General features: G+C 38.0%; 1 protein-coding gene across 3 annotated transcripts in view; it reads right to left on the bottom strand.

Moving 5' to 3' along the window:
* Positions 1 to 19,560, bottom strand: part of STIM2 (stromal interaction molecule 2) — a 67,352-nt gene that overhangs the window by 13,889 nt on the left and 33,903 nt on the right. For all 3 annotated transcript variants that reach the window (XM_074587754.1, XM_074587752.1, XM_074587753.1), the window contains exons 2-3: positions 13,664 to 13,794; positions 1,693 to 1,807 (exon numbers count right to left, since the gene is read on the bottom strand). In XM_074587754.1, coding sequence (XP_074443855.1) covers positions 1,693 to 1,807; positions 13,664 to 13,794 — 246 coding nt within the window. The remainder of the gene's footprint in view (positions 1 to 1,692; positions 1,808 to 13,663; positions 13,795 to 19,560) is intronic.

The following is a 19,560-nucleotide window of genomic DNA, read 5'->3' as shown; positions in this document are numbered from 1 at the left end:
ACTTAAGGCAAACATCCACATAGAGCAAGCTTTATGGGCAGGAATGGGCAATTCTACTCAGCATAAACTAAGCAGCAGCAGATCCACAAGACACCTCTGCATCGGCACTAATGGGCACTGTCAAGGGCACTATTTAGAGCTTGTAATTCTCACACAGATACTTCAGACTACTTAAAGTTTCAAATTACTGATACCGTCATTTACACTACCTTCCACCCTCTTGTTTAATGCTGTCAAATTACACTAAACTGGCACTATAAACTAGTAGCACATAAGAAACAAATAAATCAAAATTCCTAAAACATCTAGAAAGCAAAACGCAGTAGTTTCCATGTTACCTGATACTAAAGGAAGAGAGTTTATTATTTGAGAGGCTTCATGCTTTCTGACAGTCACCAGACCACTGTTAACACTGCTGGGGAGTCTCATCCTAAGGGCCTCCCTGTGGTGCAACTTTAGTTTCCTCAACAAGATGCACAGTAAAGACATTATAAGCAGACACAATAAGACCAGACATTCCTCTCAAAAGTCTTTCGAGTCTTACTCACACTTCTCGCTACCTTCAAGAAAACTGGAACAAAGATATACGCAACAGACAAATTAGATACTTCTGATATCACTATAGCCTAAATTTTTTGAAGAGTTACTCAGAAGTTAGATGAACTGTATGGAGAAAATTTTCTCTGATAATCTATTTGCAATGTTTTAATTGAACAAGATCTTCAGTGAATAAGTATTTACAGAATATTTGAAGAGATGGGCCTAAAAATCACTAGTTAAAACACAGATATTTACTACACAGCAAACACTTAACCAATGCATTACCTCAGACTGTACTTAAATGACTTCCTACATTAGCAGGATGAACCAATGGCATGTTCCTAGTTTCATTCCTCTTTTATTCCTCCTTTTAGCTGTTTGAATAATACCAACTTTTAGATCTCTATATGATCACCATTAGCACAACACCTTCTGAATGGTGTGAGGAAAAAAAAGTTAAGTATTTTTCTCCTAACAACTCTAACATTCCAGACCTCTGGAAATTTCTTTTTTAATCAGTATATCCTGGAACATATTTGGCAATGAACACTGTACTGCTCATTATGTACTGTCTTTTGATATTTAGAATATTTGGCTCAACTTACTTATTTCATTCAAATCAAAGCAGGGGAGGGATGGTGCTGTTGGCTTGTCAATCCATTTTCCTGTATCCCAAGTTTAAAAACACTTTCCACAATGCTTTGGACTAAGAATTCTAGCTCTTCGTGGCACAAAGAAAATTTACATCGAAGTGGAAGCACACTGGACTTTCCACTTACTACAATGTATCATAAATGTTTAAAAACACCATGACAGCAGCCCTTAGGGCTTACTAAATTAAAAACATGCTTATCTGGAATTCAGCGCTTGCAACGGTTACCTTCATAAATTACAACCTCATACTGATGAGTGTGTAAACTAGCTTAGTTTACTTACAATACACCCAGCATGTCATGAGGTAATTAACACTAGCTGGACTGAACGAGCTTTTAGTCAGGTTTACATACGCCTATAAATAACAGTACCAAAACAGACCCATAAAGATGCTTTAAGAGGTCACGCATTTACTACTCTAAACAACCTGCTGGAAAAATTGTTGAATTATGTCTATTTCAATAACCACTATTATTTTTACTATTCTTCTTTACCTACCTTCAGATGTTTTCCAGCGCTTCCACAGATCCTCAATGGTGATATGTTTGTCTTCTCTGTGCAGATGACTATGTTTATTTGAGGCATCCTTGTATTGCATATCTTCCCTTAGGAACTGGAGAAAGAGGAAAACATCATCTTAAATGCCAAAATAACAATTTCTAAACAGAAACAACAAGGAAATCAGGCAGAAGAGAATCTTTACTATCTTTTCCCCGTGCAAGCAACATACAATTCATGGAAGCTGGACTACATCAAAGACTCAGAAAGCAAGTTAAACACTCTTAGAGGATCTGATTAAATCCTAGAAAAACTGAAGGTGCAGTTACTAGTACATTGGTTTAACGAGAACATTAGTGTGGCTTAGATTTACAGTGATTGCAAGAACGCACCACACAAGTCATACTGTGTACTTCTCTATTCCGAAGTCATTTAACCAACTTCACCTACTTGAAAATAAGATTTGTAAGATTTGAAAACACGCCAGTCCTTTACACGTGAGTAATACCTGAATCCTGCCATACCAGTTAAATGCAACTGTTTGAGGGATGAGAGAAAGGTGTTGATTAAGTATTACTAAAGTATTTTGATTAGACAACAAAAATTTGATTCTATCATCAAGTTAAAAAACAGAAGTCATCTTAGGGCCAATTTTCTTCTTGCTAATCATTCCTCAGTGGTTACACTCCAAGCACAGAAGCATTACACAAAGCTGCTTCATTCACAGTAATTAATAGGAAGCCTATGTCAAAATACCATGCTTTGCCTTTTAGTAAACATGATAAAAAAAGGAAGATCCTTAACAGTGGAAACCTTCCATAGGTATCAGTCCCTAAAAGCACAGCATGAGCTGTCTCTGTGGATGCAGATCTCAACATTAGCACCAGAAAACCAACGCAAGAGCTAAGTAATCTTCCACAGTAGGCTGCTTGCTTTCTTCAGTTCCTGAAGAATAAACTGCTCAAGGAAAACCAGCTATAGGTAGTCATGACAGCTAACTCAAAAACCAGCTCTTTATTTGGCTGGTCGTATGTAATCACGACTTCAAGCAGAGGTGAGGAAGAAGGCCAAGCCAGCGATGCACTGCAGAAGATCCCACTTCTTAAAACTTAGTCCTGGTAACAGTTTCTTTGCAGAGCTTCGCACACAGGCCTCATTTCTAACAAACCTAGAGATTACGTCATTGAAGAAACTGCAGGAAAGACTGAAAAGTAGTCAATGTTAAACCATAATATTAACTCTTTAATAAGTAGAGGCAGTGTATGATAGCAGAAATATGCACAAAAAAAGTTAACACTTATCAATTTCCCTTTACTAAAAACTTAATTCTTACTAAGAAGTGAGTCTAAAAATAGGGGAAGGCATTCAAGTTTCTCCTTTAACTGCTAGACTTGGGATAGTAGTTGCCCTCCCTAATCCAATCATAAAACCATATGTGTCTTTTGGTTCCAAATACAGATTGGATGCAAACCCTCTTATTTATCTACCACTTCAAAACTTTTTTGGTTTTCAGACATTAGTTTTCTAAAGCCTTTTGATTCCTAAAATAGTTCCATTTAGCCCATACAAATTGCACAAGCATTTTTAACTACTCTTGCCTATGCATATGAGAGGCATAAATACAGATATAAATATGCATACATGTATATACTTGATAAACATAGGAGAAATGTATGAAATATATAAGAACAATTGAAAATAGCAGCCTGTTGGGGCAGGGGCAATTACAGAACTGAAACACCATGGACCAGCAACTGCAAAGGGTGCAGTAAGTACAGAAAAGGACTGACTGCTGTAACTACATGCAAATATAAAAATATCTGCTGCATAACCTGTTGCATATTCCATGTTCCAAGTGCACTGAGTAATTGCCAAATTGGTACAATTGGTCACCACAACCATGAAGCTGGCAATTTCCACAGCTAACACGCAATCAAAGGTGGATTATTTTATTCGTTCCTACACTGTGTTTATCAAAGAGTAAACTGAAGGAATTAAAGAATAAGAAACAAAGAAATCTTCTTAACCACTAACGTACCTAAGACTTTCCAGATTAAAGTACACACAGTTGGAGCAGCGGGAAAGAGCTGCTGTTTGCCCACCTCACCTTTTCCCTTCAGACTGCGAGTACCTACAGCTACCATCCCCCAACACATCTTTTGCTTCTGCAAAATGCACTAAAAAGACAGAGAAAAATATAATATAGGTCCTTCCCTTTGAATACTGTCTCCCTTCATACGTGGGTTTAGGTGCACATTAACTCTCGCTCTTCAGCTTCCTAAGGACTGGCCGTGCACTGCCCTGGGAGGCTCCAAATGTTGGGTGTGGACATTGTTTTTTTAAAAAAAAAAAAAAAAACCAAACGTAGGCCGGATCAAGTTCCTGAAGAGGAACAGAATGGAATATATGCTATATGGAAAGGATTCAGCACATTTTGCATCTCCTCAGCTAAAACTCACACCTCATATTGGTTTTGTTTGTAAGAAACAAACTTGCTTCTATCTTTACTGCTAGTTGTCAGCAGAAGTTGTAAAATACTTTCGGATGAGAAAGTCTGAACAGTTACAGATGCTGTCAAGGAAAGTCTGAATTGCTGGTAACAACGCTACATACGGGGTTAGGAATAAAGAAGAGAAGGAAGACGCCAGCTGATAAACAGAAAATTTTCAAGGTGTTATATCTCACCCCAAAGCACTACAAGGTACTATAAGAAAGCATTCGGATTTTAAAAATGGGGTGGACGTAGGTTACCTTGGCAACCAGAGAGGCAGTGCAAACAGCAGTTCATGGAAAACTTGCAGCATTTGATGTCGTTCTGCTATGGAGCCCACAGAGGGAGCAAGAGTCAACGCATGAATTCACGTCCGCAACACAGCGCTGGGACACAACCGCCTCCGCCAACAATTTGAGGGGAACAAATGAAAAGCCCGGTTTCAAACTTCATCACAAATACAGAAAACAAATCCAAGATCGAAGCACAAGATTTCCCGGGAGAAGAGGACGACAGTAGAAAAGATCTGGTTTATACTGAGAGACTGCTCAGAGTATTTTGACTCTGTCCCTTTTTCAAAAGGGACTGCCAGCACACAAACTTGGAAGCAGTTTGCTTTTAGGAATCAGTACGCAGTTACTCCTCAGAGGGAGAGATTAGGCATTTATGAGAATTTCTTCAAGAAAAGAGCCTCTTTTCTGTTCAATCCTACCCATATTGCTCTCAGATCCTGTGAGAATAACCCTGATGACTTCTTCAGCGAGGTCCTCTGACACAGGACGGTCACAACGGTAAAGTTACAGGATGCAGAGATAGAAAGGGGCTGTCACATTTCAAAGAATAAATGCATTTACTAATGAAGAGATATATGACATCAAACCTCTTTCTTTTGTTTAAAAGATCTTTGTTTCAAAAGTGGCCAAATATGGAAGTTCTCCTTTAACAAAAGGAATTGTGTCCTAAGTTGAAGTCAGTCATAAAAACAGAACAACTCTGGTAAAAAGAGGATTTTTCTGTTCCTTGTCAGGGCAGCTAATCTCTCTTCTGTTGCCCTGGTCATTAAGTATACAAAGAAAAGGTTAGAAAAATAATTCTAAAATAGGGAGGTTAAAAGAATAAGCTCTAACAAAAAAAATATCTAAGGATTATCTTAGCCAACATAATTACTTAAGAGGGAGAAAGTTTTTTAAGACTACAAAGTTGAAACCAAGAAAGCAGCAGATAAGTTACGTAAAAACTGTGTGAAACAAAAAATCATTTGTCAAAGTAGTTACTTCAAAAACAAGTAGAGAGTAAAAAAAAAACCACCACACCTCGACTCAAAACTGGAGGTTTGATCCCAAAAGTACCATAACAACTCTGCCTCTACAAAGATTCCCATCCCAAAGCCCAAGGTTCAGCAGTGTAATAGATGGAGAGGAAACTTTCTGCTCTCTAGAGAGGACAGGACTTGTGGAGCCCTGGAAAACAGTTACAAAGTCATGTATGCCACAACCTTCCTTTCTCTAAAGAAAGCTTTTAGTACATTCATCAAAATCCTGTCGACTCATAACTGAAAACTAACCTGATGCATGAACCACAAAAAAAAATTCTGACCCTTCCAAAAGAGGAAAAAAACCGCACCAAAATCCAATACTGCTTGGACAGGCAGAGAGTGCTTACAAACTAAAGCCACATGCAACAATACAAAAAGTTAAAATATGTTAAAATATGGGAACTGGAAGTTGCAAGAGATGCTTGCTCCTTCAGGAGCAAATGAACAATTGCATACTTTTGCAAACACCAGTGGAAAAGTAAAATTCACCACACTCGCTAACTGCAGAAGGAAGTACTCATATGCTATGTTTATGTTTTGTTCTGGGTGAAGGCTCAAGTTTATGATTTTCAGTTTCACCAACTTAAAATAGACCCTCTAACTGACAAGTTTACTTTAAAAGCAATTAGTAACATTGCCTGGCTAAATACTACTGTCTTCCTTGAGCATCTATTCCTTAAACAGTATTATTCCCTTCAGTTTTAATCCTTCAAAAGAAAACCTGCAAAACCTACAGCTTCAGTTTTCCTATAATTCTACCTTCAGATACAGCAGGTCACCGTTACACGGGCTTTTAATACATTCCCTACTGTCTACTGCTACCAGACTTATTGCAGTGCAGTATAGACTAAGTTGTGATGGCAAGTGTGGTTTTAAAAGGCAACATACTATGGTATGACAACAAAGGCAACGTTCAGGTATGACAGCGGTTGCAACTGCCTACCCTACAGGAATGGCTTCTAAATATGTTACACAGTAAAATAAGAAAATGTATTAAACCCTAATAAAAACATTACTAGAAAAACATAGACATAGCCTCAAAAGTGTTACCAAGTAGTAATCTAGAAATTTTATTGAGAAAAAAAAAAGATTATTGCAGCTCAAAATAAAACTGTAGCTATTCTACTGCAAAGTAAACTTTGCAATCTCTTCAAAGCCACATTAGAATTTCCAAGGGGGCATTTCATTGTGGCAGGACTAAATGCCTGCAGTGCTACATAACCAGGTGCAGACAGCTTCATATTAGCTTAAGTAGTTCCAAGGCAGGCAAGGCATGAGGTAGGTCTGATCCAAATCACGTTGGAACAGGTTTCTATGCAACCGTACCCATGATAACACCCGCTGCCTCCCTCCACCACTTCTTTGCACGAGCACAGCCACAGACTAACACGGTCACAGTAATGTTTTCAGACAAGACCTGGCTCCTACCTACCCTGTTCTGAAAAAACTGTGTAGACATGCTCAGAGTTGCTTATAAAACTTCAGGAGGCTAAAAGACACTCTGAATGGGGACAAAACACTAGCAGTTGAATGATAACATTCAACGCAAAAAAAAAGACCTCTATTAACAGATCTATGACTAAGGGAATCAAAGTAACCCAATAGCTTTGGGGGAAAAGGTTCGCTACACTGGTTAGGAAGCTCAAAATACTCGTTGGAAAAGCTCAACGTTCATAACAATGTTCTTGCACAGCGAGATGTAAAACACACTCAGGAGCCACCCCAGTGGTGTGCACAACAGCTGTAACATTTTCAGTTTCTGAACCACTGCAGCAGGTATTTCTCTGCCATATAGAATTTTGCCTAATTGGCTGACAACAAAGTACAAACAAGTTTACACAAATATGAACACCAGTTTAAGGACCTTTATTATACAAATGATAAGGATATCAGAATAAGGATAACAGAATACTAAGGGAACTTTAAAGGGCATTTAGCATCTTGCCAGTGTATATTTGCAGAAAAGAAAATGAAGCAAGAGCTCGGTCTACAGCGGAACCTCTCCCAGCTGAAATTATAACACTTGGGGTAGGTTTCTGAAGTTTAATGAGGTCCCAAGATGCACTAAACAAAGGAAGATCAAGCTTTTGAACCATGTCATCAATTATTTTTTAACATCTGTTCCATACATAGCTGTACTTCCCTCCCTCCCACAAAAAATCTTCTGCTAAATCTTTACTCCCTCCAAGATGTAACAATTTGCTTTTGTTCAAGAATACAGAAGGGCTATTCACTTAGAGCCATCCTGAGTTTAATATTAAGTTCTGAAAGCGTTTTTTCACCTTTATGCTCCTAATATCCAAAATACATACTTAAAATGGGGAGTACCACACTGTCTTGGCAACTAGGTTCTTCAGGATTTCCTGTCACAGAATTTCTTGCCACTTTTCCCAAACTATTTAGTACTCATTACTGTCCAGAACACATTATTGAAATGAACAGGTCTCTGGTCCAAACTAGTAAATCATGTTTCATTCTTTTTTAATATCTCTTACAGAATTAAAGAACAAAGATATCCACACTTACTTCACCAACTCATCTTTACACACATTGAATAGGCAGCTATTTCAGCAGTAATTCAGAAAATTATTTCATATTGAAGTTCCATGTTAAATTTTGTATATCCAGATTCTCTTAAAATAGTAATACTTATGCATTATTATTTTAATTTAGCAAGCCTGTAAAATAAATTGTGATGTACAGATGCATATACCATTTTAATTGCTAAAAGAAAGGAAGCATAAATAACCAAGAATTTGACTAGCAAATTAATTACATCATAAAAATAAATAGTAAGTGCATGAACTGGTTCTCCTTTATCATAAAACCTTTAACGACAAATTAGCACTAAAGGGAGGGTATACTGACGCATACTGAACTCACCCCAGTTCTATAAATTATTTATTAACTGAGTTGTTTACACTTGAGCTCTGTATCTTCTCCATTTTTATTTCCTTCTGGAGTCTTTCTTTGACTTTGGCTGGACCGATGGGCTGAGACCAATGGTATGAGGTTCAACAAGGCCAAATGCCGGGTCCTGCACTTGGGACACAACAACCCCATGCAGCGCTACAGGATTGGGGCAGAGTGGCTTGAAAGCAGCTCGACAGAAAAGGACTTGGGAGTGTTGGTTGACTGCCGGCTGAATATGAGCCAGCAGTGTGCCCAGGTGGCCAAGAAGGCCAACAGCATCCTAGCCTGTATCAGGAATAGTGTGGTGAGCCGGACTAGGGAAGTGATCATCCCCCTGTACTCGGCACTGGTGAGGCCCCACCTCGAGTACTGCGTTCAGTTTTGGGCCCCTCGCTACAAGAGGGACATTGAGGTGTTGGAGCGTGTCCAGAGAAGGGCTACAAAGCTGGTGAGGGGTCTGGAGGACAAACCTTATGAAGAACGACTGAGGGAGCTGGGGTTGTTTAGCCTGGAGAAGAGGAGGCTGAGGGGAGACCTTATCACCCTCTACAACTACCTGAAAGGAGGTTGTAGAGAGATGGGGGCTGACCTCTTCTCCGTGGTGACAAGTGATAGGACGAGGGGAAACGGGTTCAAGTTATGTCAGGGGAGGTTTAGATTAGATATTAGGAGACATTTTTTCACTGAAAGGGTTATTAAACATTGGAATAGGCTGCCCAGGGAGGTGGTGGATTCACCATCCCTGGAGGTGTTTAAAAAAAGGGTAGATGGGGCACTGAGGGACATGGTTTAGAAGTGGCTCTTGTCAGGGTAGGCTAAAGGTTGGACTTGATGATCTTAAAGGTCCCTTCCAACCTCAACAATTCTATGATTCTATGATTCTATGACTTTTTTTTCTCTTTTAGACTTCACCTCTCATCTTCCCTCTCAGATTATTTGCATCTTGGATGCAAATATGACCTCAAATGATAGCTTCACAGAGCCCACCCATTCAGAAATAGTCACTTCAAAGGAAGATCTTGGGCTATCAAATATTCTGCCCCTGTCAAACTTACTACAGACAAAGTGCTATATATTACTATTGCTATTCTTCATCAGATCATACTAGCTACTTCTTCTGCTTTAATTGCTCTATAGAAGGCAATCCTCCTCCCTGTTTTAGGCCACTAAAGCTAGATTCTTTTTGATTCTTGCCTCCAGACAACATTTTAAGTCAGGCACTTCTGCATATCACCCCTCAGATTCCAACTTCTTTGACTATACTGTTAAAAGTCATTCTTTGATCATTTTGTGCTTTCAATACTGCAGTCTTTTCCTCTCTACACAGTGTTTTTTGTTTTGGTTTTGGGGTTTTTTGGTGTTTTTGTGGGGGTATGTTACATTGGGGTTTTTTGTTAAGGAATGATGCAAGCGCAATCACAGAAAAAAACGCAAGCAAAATATCAAGATATTAAGTGATCTATCCAAAGATCCCACGCAAAGCTGTGAATTCATGCCATTAGCTTTGTGTGACGTTAGACACTCAGTGAGAGACTAATATTTCAAAAACATCAACTTATTCTACTTCTACAGAGAGATTCCTTGACGAAGTGACTTCATGCAGGATCTACATATAGAGGTCATTTGGAAACAGGAAAAACCTATGTAAATAGTTAACATATGATAAGTCTGTCTTACTGCTTGCGTGTCTTCATCATTAAAACAAATCATGTACACGTGGTGCAACAGATGCTTCCTGAGGCAGATAACCTCCCACAACACATGACTAAAACATCAGTTAGTAATAAGTTCTCCCTTTTGGTTACGCTTTTACAGTCTACCTCTTTAAACCAGCTTAATTGCAATCTTCTGTATGTTAATAATAAAGTAATAACAGCTGCAGCTAGATTTGATAGAGAAATTCATATTAGCCTGCCCTAACGGTAAGTATAGACTTTTTCCACATTCTTCCCTTTTTCTCTTCTCTGCTGTACCATACTCTCTGGTTTCACACTGTGACAGGAATTAGTAACTGCAAAGTAAAGCATACTCTAAAGTACGACACAAATTTATGATCCAAACAATTATTTTTTTCTTTCAGTTATGTTTCTTGAAGTACCTAATTCTATATTAAAAATTCAGGGCAAGTATTGGAAAGTTATGTAAATCCTGAATTAAAAAAAAATTCAAACACATGAGTAGCTATGACAAAAGCTCCCTTTTTCAAGTATTTTGTAATATCTAGAATTAGAAAAGTATGTTTTAGTGAATTTAGAAGTTCACGTTTTTTCATCTTCATAAATCTAAGTTATACCATCTAGTCTAACCTAGGTAACAGGCCAAAGAATAAGGAAAAAAATATCTAACCAGTCCATGCTCAAACTAGAGCCCCTCTATCTCCCTTAGAAGACTTCAACAAATCCCGCATGTGTTTTAATGACTAATAAATCCCATGCTAAAAAATTAGATCAAGTTTCCCCACATCAATTTCATCAAGGTCAAACACAAGCTTCTTTCCAGCGCACACAAGGTAGACACAAAAGGCTTTCAAGTGTCAGACAGTTTTTGAGGAAATAAAGTTTCTTATAAAAGTTCAAATTCCCTTATGTCCTAGAGAAATTCTCTCTTTACAGAATGTTTTTTTGTGAGACTTCATGTTACAGAGGAAAAACAAACTACAACATAAAACAAGGCATGAGGAACATTAGGAAAAATAATAGACAGTGTGCAGATGAAGTGTCTGGAATCACTGTTGGGAGTTCTCAACTGGATTAGCAAATTAAAATAGCTAAAATAAATAGTTCAACAACTTTAGCTCTTGTTACCTTCCCCTCTCAAAATAACTTATTTACAAGAACTTCCTTCCTTGGTGTAAATATATACTTGTAATTTGTAACACTGTTTTAGTGCTGGTAAAACAGCAGAAAGTTATTGCACTTTGTCACATTTCCCCTGCCAAATAAAAAGCCGATGAGTATCTAATCAGCTTACTCAATATACTGTCATTCAGGAGTCTTGCAAGCAAAAACCATGCAAGGACGAAACAGGAAATGCACTACCCTGCTGTTAAGTAAAATCCCTGTAGTTCATGTGAGCTTTACTTCTAATTAAGTTTTTTTTTTTAATTATCAGTCCTCATTCTTAATAAAAACAAGCAGCATCACCCACTGTGACAGAAGAAAAACAAATCTGGTTTTGAAATAGTGTATGTTAGGACACAGACCTACTATACATTTAGACCTACTGTAATCAGGCAACTACATAACTATATTGTTAAAATGTCAGATCTTTTAAAATTATGGTAAAGATCCAGTAAGAGCGCTACAGCACGAACATACAGGTTACTAGTTGAACTTGCAATTAAATTGCATTTCTCATTAATTTCAGGTTTGCTTTTAATGTCTTAGAAGAAAGTACCCTATGCAAATACATATTCAACACTGATTTGCATGAAAACTATATGTACAAAAAAAACCTAATTTAGGTGGGTTTTTAATTAAATATTTCTTCAATAATTAAAAATGAGCTAGCAGAAAAAAGGGCTACGTTTCAGTCATCTTATTTTATGCACAGTGAGTAGTTTGAATATGAAGTTTCACTCATCATTCATTACCCCAGCTATAACCCGTCATGAACTGTTCTAATTCCAGTCATCTTAAGAGGTTTTAAGAGTAGCTTCTGTTGCTTGGGTTTATCTTGACATTCCTCTGGAACAGGAAGAAACTTAAGGTCAGATATGAAGATGGTTCACTGGAAACCAGGACAGATCCTTTTTGAATACCAATAAAAAGTTTCCCCATGTATAAATACTTCAGTATTTTTTTTAAACTTCCTTAACTTCCACGTATAACAAATGCAGCACAAGTCACGAGAATCACACAATGCTGAGAAGCTCTTCAGAAAGCTTTCACACTATTACCAATGTTTCAGTTTGCAGACTGGATTGTGCCTGTCCCAAACATTAATTTACAATAACCAGATATTCTGCCGTAACAGAGCTAGACTATTTCCAGTGCCTGAACTACCTCGCCATGACACTCCCTAAAGCACAGGTTTTCTCCTCCAAAGTCAAAAAGTATGTTACTTCATTCTCTCCACCTTCTCTCTGAAGGAACTACGTGTTCCTTCAGAAAACTCATGTCAACCAAGCATCAATCACTATTGATGCTGTTTGTACACAGTCACGCAGAAAAGTAACTAGCATCACATTAAACTTGACAATGACAATTCGCAACTTAACTCACTCAGGGACAACAATCTTCCCTGAGATGTTACAAAAAAGGGAAGAGAAATCAGGGCTAGGTTATTCTCCTACTCACCTCTGGTGAGATTGGGCTTTAGAGTCACATAGCAACACCCTCATTTTTAGGGGACATCTTCATACCCTCACTTGCTCAAGCCTGTACCTAACAACTGCCAGGTAGCAGAAACAAGAACAATGAAACTACATGGATATTTCCATTCCCAACCAGCAATCTTAAGAATCACAATGTTAAAGTTGACTAAGTACAAGGGCAAGTCCTTTGCCAGGACCACCAGGAGCCTGCCCACCAAAGCAATTCAAGTACAATCACAAAAAAACTTCAGGCAGGGTCTGAAACATTGGAACAGGCTGCCCAGGGAAGTCTTGGAATCCCCATCCCTAGAGGTATTTAAAAGACAGGTAGATGTGGTGCTTAGGGACATGGTTTAGTGGTGATTTTGGCACAGTTAGGCTGGTGGTCGGACTTTATGATCTTAAAGGTCCCTTCCAACCAAACTACCATTAACCTACAGCAGGAGGTGCTTACTACTTGCCTGCAAAATGTAAGCAAAAACACATAGGAAAGCCTTCTAGGTTGCTGCCTGTAACAGATACTGGTTTGCACCACGAAGTGCCTGGAAGAGATCTAAGGTAAACAGGAAAGCCCAGAGATGCCTTATGCAAGAAAACCTTAGAGAAAAGAAACGAAAATACTAGGTGGCAGATCAGGTCAACTCTTAGTTGCCTCATTGCAAGCTAAACCAACACCATTTGTCTACCTTTTACACTAATCACAAAAATAACAGCTTTTATACATAGTCATATAAAACTTTCCTTTAGGCTAGAACAACGGACAATAATATTCCATTTCAGACAATTCTAGAAATTAGACTTTCCTTCCACATTTGCCTGAATTAAGAAAAACAGCAATGACTACTCAAGTGCTGGAACATAAAGAGCAGCTACATAAAACAGGCGGAAAAAAAAGACAGACCTCATGAATGCACAAGTGAAGGCTTTTTAGTCCTACCTCATCACTTTCATCTACTTCAATACCACCGTCTTTGTCATCATCCATTTGCTTATGGATCATGCGGAGAGCTTCTAGGCTGAATCGGTCCTCCTCAGTAAAGCACGGTGGGCTGAGTGAACTGCAGGGATCTGAAGGGCAGGGGGGGTGGGGGGGGAGGTGGAAGAACAAAAACAAAAAAATATTAGCTACTGTCACCTAGAATATAAAGCTCTCAAGCAAGAAAGGGCTTAAATTTCTGTATGTGTACAGGTACTTCATTGCACATAGCATCATAGATGTCAAATTTAGCTGTAACATAATAATTCTTACCAAAAAAGCGAAGGGAGTGGGGGAAATCAACTCTTTTTTTTTTTTTTTTTCTTTTTTTTTTTTTTCCTTTTATCCAGGAAGGAAGCCCAAAGAATAGGCTGGAATAGTTTGATTTGACTCTCTCTTCCAACCCTGTAACCGCTGACTCCACCTCTTTCTTCTGTCTATCATCCACCCCAATAATGTATCACTGCAATAGCAAATAGAGTCACTACATTTTCCAAGTTCCTTTCTGAAAGCCTGGCTAAACAGAGACCAGCGGAGGGAGAGAAAAAGAGTTGTCATGTTCTACAGTCATAGCTTCATAAACAGATAACAAAGGGATGGTAACCACACTGCAGATCAAATTCAAAGTTAAGTAGTACTATTGAATGCAAAATATTCAAGGAGGACTGCAAGAGAAAAAAGCACAGCATAAAGAAAATTCAACTGATAATAATACGCGGTATCTCAGTCCTGTATGCTCTGACCAAAACCAGCAGTCACCGTGGACCAGGATTCCAGGTCAAAAATAGTACGTTTTCATTTGCATTCATTACTGAAGGCTCACAATTTGTGTGCATCTGATGGCTCTGCTTTCACCACGTCGGATGGTCATCTCTCTGTTCTTTCCCACAAGGCACACACCAAATGATCCACAATGCTTGATGATCAACCATCATTAAACACTGGTCTTTCACAGACCTTGGTATTAACTCATAGCAAGCTATTTCATTAATTCTGATGTACCAAACACCATCAAAGAGCAGAAGGTAGAAAAGGATAGAGAAATAATTTTTTGAAATTTCAGCTTTAATAAGATAGCAATCCCCACTGTAATAGCCATAATAGCCCCATAAGCTGGTACACTCCACTTTACTCCTATGCTGACTCAATTTGTATTTGCATTGATATGACTCATTTTTGCTTCTTCTAGTCTATTTAAAGAATTAAGCTTTCATGTTACTCCAGAATTTATTAAAAGCTAATTTATATAAGTAATGAAAAGGAAGCACATATAGAAACAGAAAAATAAATTTATTGTGTTAGCATTTCTGTACCAATAAATTTAAAAATAATCAAAAATAATGGATGCTGATAAGACTCAGCTTACATAAGGCTACAAAGCAGTAGTACAAAGGTAGCAACCATGGCATAGCTGGAACCTCAGACGCATATTAACAGGACTGATCCCTACAGCTAGACATGAGCCAAAGCATTCTTACTTTATACACCAATTTAATTATACAGAAGTTAAATTCCCTGTTATCTGTGCCCATGTATCAATTAAAACAAAAACCACAAAAAAAGAAAAATCACTACAAAAAAACCAAACTCACTGACACTGCCCCAGAACAGACACATGCTGGTTTTAGAACTACTTCGTATAAATCAGAAATACACATTACTAAACATCAAACCAGGACAACCACAATGTTTTCAGCTTTGGAATGCAACTAGTACGTCTTGGGAGAAAAAAAAAAAAAGAGTGAAACTGAGTAAATTTTTAAATTAAAATTAAAAAAAAAATCTAGTTTCTTTGTCCACCTTTGTTTCATTAGAAAGGTTTAATTTGCACAATACACAGCCTTTAGATTTTTGCCTTGCAATGAAAAAATTACGATCGTTGGGAGGTTTAAGGACTTTTCCCTATAATACAGAGTGCTTGGTGTAGAAAGGCTTCCCTTGCAATAGTAATGACTCACCTCAAAGTTCTAATAATTAAATTCCAATAGCCATGAACAAAGAACATGACACTACTTAAATACAATCACGTATCATAGGAACCATCTTTGTACTGCAAGATTAGATCTATACTGTGTTTTAAGTTAGAAGAAAGCATAATTGTCAGAACAGGCCCCTCAAACACACTGAACTTGTTTAATTTGTAATTAGTTCTATTCTTACACAGAAGAAAATGTCAGATAAATACTGTTCACAGTTTGCAAGCACCCATTCAAATGTTTTTCCATTTTGTTTGCCTGAAAGCCCAGCTTTTCAAATCAAAAAGGTTTTCTCAGAGTACATTTTCTCAAAAGTGAGGTTTATCAGTTTCTTAATCCGAGTACTTATTTATCTTAAATATGCCATTTTTGGTTATTTAAGCATGAAGGCACTTTAAAGAGCTATGGCTCTTCTTGAGAGAAGTAAACAGCCTGCTTGTGCTTCAAATGTCCCGTGCGCTGGCTCCAGGAACACTTGATCTCTCTTTTAAGAGACGATAGAGTTCCAATTGCTCCTTTTGGGACCGAGAAACATGGAGTAGGACCACATCTCGACTGTAATAAAAATTAACCCACTCTAAACAGAATCCAGATTTACCTTCAAGCTTATTTACATATGGTAAAATGAAATATTCCCAGACTGACAACACTTGTCATCCCCCTTGTCATCCCCATTGTTCAGAGGACAATCTCAAAAAAAAAAAAAAAAAAAAACCACCAACCCACAACAGACATTACAAAGCCACAATCTAAAGAATAAGTGAAAAGCATTTCACAAGCACACCTATGAAGCCTTACCAAATCCAAAAAACAGCTGATGGAAATTTAATCATCTGCAGCTCTGCAGGAGATTCTAAAATGCAGTATTTTGCCTCATTTGCGTGGCAGAAACAATTCAGATTAATGCTAGCATTAAGTATGGTTAGAAACTTCTCAAGCATCCAGTTAATTAAGATAAAAGTCAAGAGGAAAAGTCTCAAGATAAAGCAAGCATCACAAATATAGACCTGAGGCCCCACAAAAAATTATAACACTAGTTGAGAATTATTTTTCACTTTGAATCCACCCTGTTGAAGGTGTCCTGGGTTTCCAAGCCTTCTATTGTACTTTAAGGCCAAACTTAATTTCATATCGGGACCGATTTTTCTGTCCTCATCTGTTATGTTGTCAGAAGTACACTTAGTCCAAAATCATCACAGGAAAGAACACAGAGATGAAGTTCACTCAGCAAGTGAACCTGGTAACTTAGAATTTGACCCTTCCTTTAACAAACAGTGCAGAAGAACGAGCAAACAAAAGAGATACAGATTAGATGAGGTGGACAAGAGGCATAGAAGCACACCATATGTCACTCTAGGCAGGAGTTATTTTACAACCCAGTTTTTAATGTTCGTCAGAAGCAAGGAAGTGTCAGAACTTAGGGTCATGTTAAGGAAGGAATTTGTTACTGAATAATTAAATGTCAAATTTATGGCTCAACAAACTTGGCAGAGGCTTTTGAACCAAACCTTCCTCCTGCCTTGAGTAGCTCAGTAACTGTCCTAGCTCCAAGACGAGAAACTAGTCCACACTAGTCCAGGGACCTGCTCAAAGCCATGGGCACAGACCAATCTTACAGGAGACAGTTTAACATAGAACCAAGTACAGAGTTATCTAACTGGGTAATCCAGGAAACTTTGTATTTACAGATAAGGGGAGAATAACACTTAACACTTCTTTTTTCTTCCTTTTCCTTTTCTTTTTTTTTTTTCCCCCTCTTTTTCAATGAGGCTAAAATAAGGTGAGACTACAAGAAAAACTTAAATTAGAAATTCCCCTAAACTTTAGAATCACAGCTTTTTCATACCCTTTCCTGAATGCAACAGGAGTTAAACTTACAACGTGATGCTGTCAACACTAGCCAGTAAGGAAAGTTAGCTACACCCAGATCTTCAAGTGTTCGTGTCAGCAAAGCCCTTGAAATTTATTTTAGGAATACACCATCAGAAACAGTTCCAAAGTAAAAGGGTATGTATATGCACCTTCAGTCTTTCATCTATCCTGCATTTTCTTTTCCCTAAACTGTTGGGAGTGCAAAAGGCTTCAGAATGAAAAGGACTGACAGACCAACAAACAGCTAATAATCCTGCAGTTATCTCACACACACACCCTTTTGCAAATGGACACTGGAGCATAAAAGCTATGACTGTGCCAAAGCCTGTGACAGAGGAACCCTGGCCAGGTGTTTGCAGTTCCAATCTGGACTCCAAAGTGCCTGAGCCCTTTAGTCTTTTCGATGCCTCAAAGAGCCTATTTAAAAATAAGGGGGGACACAAAACCTTTATGATCTTCAGAGGTACCTGGAACCAGATACACACCTCCAAATTTAAAATTTAAAAGCCTTTAAATTTCTCCATTAGTTCACTCAGAGCAACTTAGCAGTTGGGAGCTATTTGGAGAGAGTGGCTACAACACATAATTTTTGTTCTGTGAGGATGTTTAGCGTTCACCTGGAAGGAAGAGCACTTTTTTATGCTAACATATGGCAGTCCTATGGAAGCCCTCAGTGTTTCTGAAACTGCTTTTTTCTGATGAATTCCGGAGTGTACTATATTCTCCTTGTTTCATGATTCCTCGTTCCTAAGAAGCCATCTGGGATAAAGGGAAGCCTCGCAGAAAAGGCAAACACTATGCACAAGTATCAACTTCCTAAGTACATACTCTCAGCTTAAAATAACTATGTTTCAGCAAGCCATGATGACAGAAGTAGGATTTCTTAGCATTTTCCAGAGTCAGAGCAGGTGGCCACAATATCCCCAACCCCTTGCCAAATGCCAAATCTTCACCTAACTAGGATTTCTATTTCCTTACATTTCTTTCGTGCTTTAGTTTTACACCAGAGACATGCATTACAGTCTCTTCATCAATTCAATACGACTCTTTTCAAGGCAAAAAACACCTGTAAGAGAACAATGATTTTTAAAGACCTGAGTACAAATCTGAGTGTCGGGTACAGTAGGGATTACTGAAATTACTGAAAAGCAAGTGTTTTGAAGAATTTCACCAGATGTTCAAAACACAGTATTCACAGTAAAGGCAACAAACATGTTGGTTTTATCTCAAATTCTTACATAAGGTGTCATTAAAAACTTCAACTGCTTGAAAAGACAGCCTCAGAGTGAGCTTCATTTAATCTTTCAATTAAAAGCTCCCAAAGCAAATCACTCCTACTCTTAATAATTAAACTCCTCCATATGGCAAGTAGGCTGAGCAGGATATAACAGTTAACTTGACAATGTCATTTGTGACATTTATTTAAATGATTAGAGTGAAAAATAAAGTTCATCATTGCAGCACATCTTTCCACTAAAAACATTTTTAAAAAACAGACAAAATTTTGACAAAAAGGGGCAGAATACGCTTATCTTCTAATCACAACACTGTTACTTAAATGAGATCCCTGAAGAGGAAAATGCAGAGAAAGGGGAAGGGGTGCAACGGGAAAGGAGACTCAGGACATCGTTGTCTCCAGAGAAATTCAAAATGTAAAGTTTCACATTAGGTTTTTCCAATACTCCATATTAGAAATTCAGGTAATTTCTGAAACTGTGTTTATAAACTCATGCAATAACAGCAGATGAGACTCATAGATGAAACTCCTGACTGCAAGGTCTGGTATCTGAAGCACTTGTTCCTGAATACGTGTGGTGCTTAGGGATTGGTAACAATTCAGTTTAAAAAAAGAAAATAAAAAAAAAACCCACCACACAGCTATTTGCAGTTCAGCTCCATGAAAGCTGCCATAATACTTTTAAAATCCACCAAACAGCCTTCAGTAAAAAAAGATGACATTTCAAACAAACGTAAAATAAAACATTACCACTTCAATATGTATACAAGTGA

Source organism: Larus michahellis, chromosome 5 (genome assembly GCF_964199755.1).
Source record: "Larus michahellis chromosome 5, bLarMic1.1, whole genome shotgun sequence".
Lineage (NCBI taxonomy): Eukaryota > Metazoa > Chordata > Aves > Charadriiformes > Laridae > Larus > Larus michahellis.
Note: the sequence above shows the minus strand (reverse complement) of the source record. Positions and strands in the feature narration are given on the sequence as shown.